Consider the following 10,662-nt stretch of genomic DNA (forward strand, 5'->3'; position numbering starts at 1 on the left):
AGAAGTAACATACTATCTATTACAATAACTCTTATTGTTCTAAACATGCAAAAGGTTTAACATACAATGTAAAAGTCTAAGACATGTAATTTTGTCTGAAATATACAATTCCAACAATTGGTTCAGTCAGAGAACTATCACAAAAGCAGATATCAGAAAAATCTTTAATAGGATAGTGCTTGAACAAAATAATTCAACATTTCAAGAAAAGCCTTAATTAGTTTTATGTTTATATGACTCATGAAAAATATATGAAAGTACAAAAAATATATAACAACTGGAAAAATCAACTTTTAGTACAGCAACTCCGTGAAGACTGTCAGTCAGCCAGCAGAGACAGGAAAGAAACTTTAAACGTTATTTCTGTGGCACGTCTCTTCCTCCACAGATACATAAACACCAGCACTGAAAGACAAACGGTAACTGATTTAAATCAAGCAGAAAACTAGAGAGTTGTGGAGTAGAAAAGGTTTTCATGTGGCTCTATAGTGTAGGTGTAGGGGTTTACACACTTGCCTAATAAACAAAAGGTCCTTGGTTTCATTCTGAGAGTAGACACAAATGGGGCTTCAAATGGCATAAAACCAAATAGAATTTGTCTCACTAACCACTTTGGAGACTTGTGACATGTGAACTTAGCTTTAAAAACATCTATATAGCATGTTAGACAGCCCAGTTTGAAAGGACTGATAGCTTGTGCCAAGGAGGTTAATTATCATTTGTATAGCTCTTTTGTTTAGGACTTTTAACAAGCAGTTAAGGACAACTAACCATGTATCAGACACACTTAACTGACTATGACAAAATAAACCATTGAAAGGCCATTGTTCCTTTGGAGCCTGATTCCCTAAAAGGAATCTATAGCTAACAGCTAAACGAACTATAACGCTAGCATTAGTGTCGGCTCTGCAAAGTATTTCTGGTACAATGCAATGCGAACAGCGACACTGAAACTAAGAAAAAAAAATCCTAGTCATAAAATAAAAAGCTGATGTATCAAAATCACTTACCAGCAATAACACAGGGTATCAACAGCAAAAGCAGCAATAGAAGGTGTGATGAAGGCCGAGGCTTACTGAGGCTTACGGTCCTGCTACCATACTTTATCTAGAAAACATTAAGGAAAGTCTCAATAGAGCAGCAGGTCAGAGATTTTCAAAATATTATTCATACAGTAAAAATCATAATGTCAAACAGGCTGTAAATAATGTTGTACAAGGATAGTTGACGTTATGTTAAAAGCAAAGAGCAGTTACATCATGCATCCATTCTGATTGATTGTGCTCCGCGTGAAGCTCAGTGAATAAGAATATTTATAGCACTATTTGTCTTTGAACCTAATCACTTGATATTATATCTGAAAGATATCATTTCAGTGCCTAAACCATTAGCAGAGTACTGCACCGTGGAGCTCTTATCACAATGATCCAGTCTTTAAGTGATGACGTATGAACCCTGCTTCCGGGTCCAAACCTCTCCATGTTAATTAAGGCTGTTGTGTTTTTAAAGTGTTTTAATGCTTTGTATCTTGTTCTGCTTAATCTGAACAATGAAAGAATTTAGACAGTTTTTAACTCTCAGTGATGCCGCAGTGTTTGTTTGACTTTGGGACCTGAAATGGAGTTTGGACCCAGAAATGGCTATTGATGTCAGACTTAAAGACCGGATAGGTATGTTTGTCTGTCCATAAACAGTGCCTCGTGTTAGTATGAAAGAAAGATTTACCAACAACAGCTGAAATTCAACGCCGGGTGGGTTTTTAACCTCACAAGTGAAAGAGTGAGTCTCATCACTGGTTTTGTTTGTTTCCATGGCGCAGCGGTATTCCTTACTGTCTTGAACGCCCCACACTGATAACTCTGCTGTTGTCATTTCCAGTTTATCGACCTTTTTCTAAAACAACAACACAAGCAAAGACTGATGTTCTACGAGCTGATGTCACATGTTTGTGAATGTGCGATTTAAACATGCATTACCCGTATAGTGATGTGAACACTGTTTCTTGTCCTTGTGGCTGTGAAGCTGATAAACTCAGGGTCTGGATAGTAGGACATGTTTGTGGAGCAGGCCAAGGTTTGATTAGCTACTTTCAAAAACACAGTGCTGCTAGAAATCCCAGGACTGTTTTCAGCTGAAGGTGAGTCATAGGTGAGACTCTGCAATGAATTACATTTTTATATAAATCATAGACTCTTTATATAGCTAGCATGGTATGGTCATGATGGTGACATGATAAACAATGTCAATCACAGAATCAGAAGCGCCTCAACATCTATATTTCTAATGATTCAGCTTCTCTCCACAACTTGTTTTGTGCCAAATAATCTTACCGGTTACCCTCAATCTTCAACAAGGTGTTTATTTTAACCTTGCCTTTTTATTTTAATTTGACTCCCAATAAAATGTAAGTGATTTTTCTGATTACTGCATTTTTGTAATATCGTTGTTTTCTGAAACAATTCAACTTGATACACTACAGGAAAACTACAATATGTTTATTGTTTTGTTTTTTTCATTTGATTTTTAGACAGTACATGCTACACTGTTCCAAAAAATAGTAATGTCAAATTATTTTACTGTGTATTTTACAGTTGTGTACTGTTTTTCTAGAATATCATTACATTTACATAAGTAGACTGTGATCTGACACGTCAAATGTAAAATAACATAACATCACTGTAAATGTAATAAAACACAATTTACTTGTTTGTTAAATATATTTTGTTGTACATATGCATATCTAGATCGTAAAAATACATCCAGAAATGTCTCCCATCATGCCTTGGGACATGTGCTGCTGTTTAGATGTTCTTGTTTTATTGTTTATGGTTACGTTACTTTAAACTGTTATCTTGAATGTTGTGTTTACGCCGTGGTGCAGCGTTACTGACAGTTGTTGTTTTGTAGAGAGAGTGCTGTACCATGAGTGACTTCTGTTGTGCTGTTGTTGAACCTTGAGGCACATTGTTGCATCGGCAAATGTTTTAATAAGGAGCTCCCCTACCAGCTTGGGGTTAAATAACAAGCTCAATCTCTCTCTGTGAGCTTCTTTGTTAAGATTTCTCTGCATGCCACAGTGTAAAACATTGCACGGACACGCGTTGCTAATTATATATTTTGAAAAAGAAATGTAGAGGTAGGAATTGCAATTAATATAAATAACATGATGCTAAGCATCGGCCAATGAATGTGAACTAACAAGGTCGCGGGTAACGCTGCGACCGTAGGAAAAAAACCCTAATATGAAGGTATTCTACTGTGCATTTTACAGTAATGTTCTGTTCTTCTAGAATATCATTAAAGTTACGTAAATAGACTTTGACTTCTCATTTTGAATGTAAATTAACGTTAAATCACTGTAATGTAATACAACATAATTTTCTTGATTATTAAATTTATCTGTCTGTACATATGCATATTTAGATTGTTAAAATACATTCACAAATGTATCACGATTTCACAAATATCTGTCCGTTATTTGAAAGATTGAACTGTTGAATTCAAATGTAATGCTATGGAAAAGTATATAACGTGATCCCTATAAGCTTGTGTTACATCACATAAGTATTATTATCTTTGCTATTTAGGGCGTTTGTAGCTCAAGAGTTGGCAGCTCGCCTTGTGATCAGAAGATTGCCGGTTCGCGCCCCGGCTCAGACACTCTCAGCCGTTGTGCCCGTGGTCAAGACTCTTCACCTCCCGCCTATTAGTGATGGCCAAAGGGGCCAATGGTGCGATATGGCAGCCTCGCCTCTGTCCCAGGGCATGCAATCCATTATTATTTAAACCAAGTGTTAACTGTATATTTCTGTACATTTACGTATTATGATTCATATTTCCACATTCATTGACCTTGTTTATAGGTAATTTCATTGTTTGATCGCGTAAAAATGTTCCTAATTTAATGTCTAAAAGCACTTGGAAAAGGCAGAATCCCATGTCAAATTAGCGCAAGATTATTTTCATTACTGAAAATAACCGTATTTTTATGGGAAAGTTATTTTATGTTATTTTACGATCGTATTTTGGCGCCCCAGCTGCCGGAATATTACCGTTTTTTTAAGATGTTTTTTTTAACAGTGTAACACAGCATAGAGTGTGGGGTTCAGAGCTGTTTTGGTGGCACAAAAAGAGGATGGTACTTTTATTGTTGTGTTATGGGTTAAGGGTAAGCTTCAAGCTGCAAGTCTGTGCATATGTACAGATGACATACTGTAAGAAGATTACTCAAGAGCTTTGGCATGCAGTGAGAGGGTGTATGTCATGTATAATAACTGTACTGGACACTGTGTGTGTACAGACCCACCTGGTAGCTGCTGTTTTTGGGAAGTGCAACTTCCTGCATGGCATGGCTGTGTACAATGCCTTCAACAAACTTCAGGTGGGACCCCCTGACTGTGATCTTCCTGTTCCCACTGCAGGACACAGAGAGCATAATTTTAGTCACAGCAGAGAACCTTTCAAAAGAATTTTGATTACAGTGACTCTAATTTGACAGCAAAACAATAGTTGACCACTGCTACTTAAGACACTGGTTACTCTTATATGTATTTGAGTATATATAAGAACAACCTGAGGATAATGAGGATAATCAGATATGATGCTGCAGACCAAAGTGTCTGATGGACTGAAACAAAGCATTAATGGATCACAGTAGTATTATTGGAGAGTTTAAGTACCAAACCAACGTGGTGGATCATTTCTTAATGGAAGAAGAAAATGCAAGATAAAAAAAGAAGACTTCCTATGCAATACCAGTATGTGCGACCTCTGTAGAACGAGAAGGTTTAGTGTTTGTGAAAAAAGCTGAGAAAAAAGAGCAGATTTTAGATCCATTTTCTTTAGCACAGTGGTATATTTGTGATAAACAAGCAAGTTCTAGTTTCAGAAGACAATATGTTACAGGCAGTGCACTGCTTGTGTCACTTTAGGTGTGCTGCAGCTTCTGTGAAAGTTTCAGTTCCTCTGCCTCAGAGTTTGGTACTAATAACTAAAGTGAACTTGGGTATTTTTTCAGGTGACCTGTTCCCCAAAAACACAAGTTCAACACGAGTTCCTCTTAATCATTCAAAGAAATTAACATTATCTGTTTTCATAACATCTCGGCTTTGTCGGGTGGTTTCAGTTAAATTAAGTGTACCTTATCCAGCTGCTGCTTGGAGTAGCGTTTGTACAGGATGGTGATGACAAGTATGTGATGTTAGCTTCGCCGTGGCAACTACCATCTGGGAGGAGAACACATACATTGACCACACCTTTGATATCTGTGCTGGGAATGTGGAACGTCACACTGGCACCAGAGTTGTCCCAAACAGGAGACCTGACCAGAACACACACACAGAGCGAGAAAAGTCATCACTAAGATCATCATATTATGCAGAAAATCTGAACACAGACAAAAACTGATCAGTAAAATCTTCCACAGTATAATTAAGGATTTGTTTGTATGAAGAAATGTGTTTTCCAAACTTAACGCATCTACTGTGATTATAAAATATCCTGAGGAATCCTTTTAACACAGCAACTGACAGCGATGGACTTCTTCAAAGCAAAAGCACAGGAAGCACGGCGGAGTTTCATTTTTCCACTCTGATACCAAACAGTCTCTCTGAGCACCGACACTGAGAGGCAAATAGTGCATCACTCGTACCTGTACTTTCTGCAGCCTCTTCCAAAGCTAAAAGCTGTAAAGCTAAAGTTTTTTTTTTCAATTGTCAAAATTAAATTGTAGAATATTCAGTTTTAAATATGTCTCCCTGTTTGGAATTGTTTCTACACTTTAATAAATTCTTTCTAGTCCAGGAATCATCTTAGTTATCTGTAAAGTGACTCACTCTTTTGGAGCACAGTCAGTGTGCGTCTGGATCCTCACTCCTGACACGTCACCAAGGTTATGACCTAATAACACAGCATGGTTTGTGCCATACAACGACACCACATTGGGAGTGATGGAGAAGATCTCTGGGATCTGAAGGTGAAACAAAAAAATAATCAGATTAAAATAATTTCCTTCTTCTGCCATTAAAACCTCTACTGGATCAGTATCAGAAGAACAATAAAAAAAAGAGCATTACACTCACAGAAAAGTTCTTCCCAGACTCCAACGTTTGGCAAACACTTTCCTGTAGCAGAGAATGAATTTATCCTTGAATCACAACACTGTGCAGATGCTATTAGAGCTGATCTCAGACATGTTGTAGCTAACATTAGCTTTGTTCAAAACGTTTAAATGGTAGGAAACAACTAACCTGAGTATTTCCATTTAGAAACTGAAGTGAATCCTTTTACAATGAGGGAAATCTAAACTCTATTCATCAACTAGTCTAGCCTCATGACCTACTGCAAATGACACTGAAGAAAATCTGAATTTTTAAGCAGAGTTTATGTCTCACTTTCTACACATTTACGCAATATTGTTGGATTGGAAATGTTCCATACAACAAATGCACAACATGAAATGTGAAAAACTGCTACAGAAATCCATAAAAATACGATAGTTTCATTATTACATCAGTCTCTCCTTGGTTAGCCCAGGAACAGCTGTTTCTGCTCCAACCACAACCAGCCTTGATACACTGCTGACACCTGAACAGAAAACAATCATATAGGATCAGAGGACTTTGAATGTGCCTCATAGAACTACTCATAAGATTCACTTATTTTATTTCATCATATTTATTTTGTATGACTAGGACATGGTTATTTTATAAGTCATGGGAATGATTATTTCAGTCTATGATTATTTGTTATCTTTATAATCTGACTGGACTTACAAGATAGAAGTTGGAGGTCCATGGATGTCAGAGCAGTTGGTTAATTTCATTTGTTCTGACAGGAGTATTTTTCCAAGCCTAAACTTTACTGTGACATGCAGGCCTGTAAAATAAATATATATATATATATTAAATGATGAATTTCAAATGAGTTGGACCAATATATAATAATAAACAACAAAAGATTCAACTCAATTTGTCAAATGTTTCAAATCAATACATTCCTGGGATTATTTATCAAAAGTGACAAACCATCAGGAGGAAGTGTGTGATCAGACAGGTAGCAGGTGCACTGGGGGAACCGTGGAGGGTTATTCCCAATACAAAGGTGGCCAGAAATTGCAGAGAACTGGCAGGTGAAGTCAGACGATACTTTCTGGCCCAAAGTCAGGTGTGTGTGGATTTTCAGTGAGATCTAAAATCGGAAGGACATAACTGAACAATAAATGAAAACCAGAAATGATCACAGTCCTGAGTGTGTTTGTAAGCTGTACCTGTCCGTTTGTGTCCTTTTCAACTTTGTGGGAAATCATTTTGTGTTGGGACTCATCAGGAATGGACAGCCAGTCTGAATCTGTGCAGTCATCTTCAAATGTGCAGCTGGGAGAAGAAGAAGAAGAAATGATCACCAAGTTCAAAATTGTTTGAAGACGTCAGCTGCAGATATTGTTTCTCTCACCTGCTTTTAGAGCCACACCAACCACAGTATGGATCCTGTGCAGACCAACACTCCTGCACATTTGTGTACGTGCTGCACTTTGACACAGGAACTCGCTTCACCTAGAACAACAAACACTTTAAAATGCAGCACAGGTACATGTGACGTTAAGATAATCAGTAAATAATATAAGTACCTGGTTTGTAAATGGCACATACACATGTTTATGACCCACTGGATCCAGATGCAATTTGAAAAACACTTTGTGGTCATCACTGGTCCTGTAGAGCACCGTGGGACAGGCAGCGTGATACTTCCTGTCCACAGACAGCTGACAACAAGAAGGTGATTATTTCTGAGACACTGTACTATTGTTTCTGTACTCAATGTTTTTTCTTCATTTATTTAAAATAAAATGCTTTGTTTATTGGTTTGTTTTTCTCAAATCAGAAGTATCAGAAGAGTGATTAATCTGTTTATACCTTGTTTCATGGGACAGTAAGCAGAATTTAAATCATCTGCAAATTGGATATACAGTATTGAGCAATATTTAATCAAAAAATCATGCAGAGACAATGTATCAAATGTTAAATGTTACAACTTGCATTCAGAAAAACCATACAGCTTCTACATCCCCATCATCATCAAGTTAATCTTTGTTTCATCTTTCCAAAGAATATTTTCCAGGTCAAAGCCAACTGTTTGAGGTCTCGTGTCCTTCCTGTCAATAAGTGCAAAATTATTTTTTGTATTTACATTCTTGAAGGCATCTCTTGATTTTAGAGTTTGATAAAGAGAGGTTCAAGACAGGTTAGTTCAAGACTAACCAATGAAACAATGCAGAGATTATCCACTGTAATGACCTTCTTCACTTGCACTTACATCTCTTTGGAGACCAAATGCTGAGTTCCAGTAAACAGGTTATAATATATTCCACTAAATAGCTAAATAAAGAACAAAGAATTCCCCACTCACTATTCTCATACTGTTTCCCTGCCTCTGAGAGTACACCTTTAATGGTTCAGGACTGGCTTCTATCTCTCTGGTATACGTTATTCAAGTGGCTGGCCAAAGCTGTGAGTCTTTGCGTGGAACACTCAGGTATGGACAGCTTGCTGCACTTATTAGCCATCTTGTTCTTCAACTCATCTTTTTGCATCTCCAGTAGTTGGCTAACTTCCCTCTGTGCTGACTTAGCCTCTATATTTGTGTTCTGCCTCATCAGTCTCTAGTTTTTATAGCAGTTGCTTCTTCCAGATGTTGGAACACTGAGCAACAAGTTGCTTTGTCATTAGTATAGATGTCGTGTGCCAAAGAATCCTCAAGTCCCACATCCTCTTCATGTAACCTCTTCTGCTGTGATTACTTGCTTAGTAGCATTCCAACTGCTCGCTATTCTCAGCAGTTATCGACATTTGCCTTTGTATTCCAGTTGCAAACACACTCATCAGTGTGTCCTGGTTCCTCAACACCTGATGCAGGCCTTGTTTATCAGAATGACTTTTGAGACCGTATGGTATTCAATTTCATATATAAAAAATTCCTTAATTCCTTACCTTAATGAGCAGCCCATCTTCTGTCCAAATATAGAAAACCATCCAGGCATTCTGCCTCACTGCCAGCACTGAGGTCATGTAGCTTTGCCTGAAGAGGACTGCCTTTGGTTTCAGGATCTTTGGCTGACGCAAACAAAACATGAGAAACCAGAAGACATGAACACTACTACTACTGAAAGCCTTATTGAAGCATCTTGCTGCGTTATTATCAAACTGACCCAAGTTTATTGATGTTATCTTTTGATAGAAGAATGTATGTGTGTGAGAGTGAAAGAATGAATTTTGGCTTGTACGGCCCCTCATATTAATGTTTTACTTGCATCACTGACCAGAGAAGATACTGGAGCAGCAGGTGAGAACAATATCAACAGTACAACCATTAAATCAGAGTTTAAAAAGCTCTCACCGTCACTTCTGATGGCACAGAGGTGTAGAAGTCTGGATCTCTGTCAGTGTTCCTGCTATAATCAGGGCTGATGTCAAACACCATTAGCTGGGTGTCGGTATCTCCTCCATCCACACTGAAAACGCCGCTCCAAAGCACCGGCTGCTCCCCCGGGATGACCGAGGAGGCCACAAGTCTGCTGCTTTGACTGTCAGAGACACTGAGAGTCGCGCCCCGCAGAGACTTGAGCGTATCAGTTTTGCTCTTTTCGCCTTCAAGCCAAATGAGACGGACTCTGTTTGTTTGAGCTGAGAGCGCGTTGGAGAACAAATAGATGGTTGAATTGATCTGAAACCCGTCAACAAACTCCACATCACCTTTACTTTTGATCCCAGGTGTGCCTGAAGCTCCATCAGTTAGAGAAAATATACCTCCACCCTGTTTGTCATCTGCATCCTGAAGATTGACAGTCTGCCGATTAATACCACACTTGTTGTTTTCGGGCTTTTCTGTGTTTTGTTGGATCGCGGTCAGAATGTAAGTGTCAGCCTGAGTTTTCTTCTTCACATCCACCAGAAAGCTGACTGACCTGCTGCTGCGCTTCAGAGGTCCCACCTGGATGTGTTCTCTGTGCAGAAGCTTGGAGATGTTCTTCAGGTCCAGAATCTCGCAGTGGCCGCAGTCATCGTCAGTCACACCGCAGCTGATCAGCGAGTCATTCTTTGTGAAAGGCAACAACACGTTGATGCTGAAAGTTGCGTTCCACTCAGCTGTGTCAGAAACCCGGTAAAACTGCACATCATCCTGCTGGTTTCCGGTCTTTAAGATTCCTCTCTGGGTCAGACTGTTGATCAAAGTCAAGTCGTGGCTCAGCTGGTACAGCCTCTCCTCTGTGGCAATGTAAAGCATGTTGGGGGTCACGACAAATTGGCGGATGTCTCCATCAAAGGTGAAGCCTTCATCCTCCTTCTGGCACAGACCCAGTTCTCCAGAGAGAACAGAAAGCAGAGCGAGCAGCAGGATCATCTTATAATAACGATAATTCTACCCGGGACATGCTCACACAGCGATGCTCTGCGTGGCACTCTGCTCTCTGACACTGTGTCTCTATACTTGTGCGTAAAGCTCAGAGCGCACAGCTGAAAAGAGAACTGCTGGAAGGAGGAGGGCTGGAGCGTGCCAAGCGAAAGTGAAAATATTTGAACATTTTCACTCAGCAGCTTTCGTCTCATTTCCACCCCGTACCTCTGTACAGGCCAAAGGAACCCAGATGTGTCCCATAGTCAGTTA

At 39.0% G+C, this 10,662-nt stretch overlaps 1 protein-coding gene across 1 annotated transcript; it reads right to left on the reverse strand.

Annotated features, from left to right (window-relative positions):
* Positions 1-319: 319 nt before the first annotated feature.
* Positions 320-10,398, reverse strand: LOC146614549 (plexin-C1-like). Its single transcript, XM_085375585.1, has 16 exons — positions 9,394-10,398; positions 8,988-9,110; positions 7,628-7,762; positions 7,453-7,553; positions 7,268-7,373; positions 7,026-7,188; positions 6,774-6,876; positions 6,510-6,585; positions 6,081-6,122; positions 5,835-5,968; positions 5,141-5,320; positions 4,307-4,415; positions 1,977-2,156; positions 1,726-1,893; positions 1,011-1,107; positions 320-405 (listed from the first exon to the last, which is right to left on the reverse strand). Exons 1-16 carry the CDS (start codon positions 10,396-10,398, stop codon positions 320-322), a joined length of 2,808 nt encoding a protein of 935 aa, XP_085231711.1.
* Between the last annotated feature and the right edge of the window lie 264 nt (positions 10,399-10,662).

This window comes from Diplotaxodon limnothrissa, linkage group LG17 (genome assembly GCF_057381915.1).
Source record: "Diplotaxodon limnothrissa isolate DT_005_m linkage group LG17, D_limnothrissa_male_GT1.1, whole genome shotgun sequence".
Classification (NCBI taxonomy): Eukaryota; Metazoa; Chordata; class Actinopteri; order Cichliformes; family Cichlidae; genus Diplotaxodon; species Diplotaxodon limnothrissa.

Coding starts and splice junctions, on each gene's coding strand:
- LOC146614549 (XM_085375585.1), bottom strand. CDS start 10,398: ATGATCCTGCTGCTCGCTCTGCTTTCTGTTCTCTCTGGAGAACTGGGT. Junction 6,586..6,773: donor GGACCTCCAACTTCTATCTT/GTAAGTCCAGTC, acceptor TTTTCTGTTCAG/GTGTCAGCAGTGTATCAAGG. Junction 5,321..5,834: donor ACTGACTGTGCTCCAAAAGA/GTGAGTCACTTT, acceptor TGTTCTGGTCAG/GTCTCCTGTTTGGGACAACT.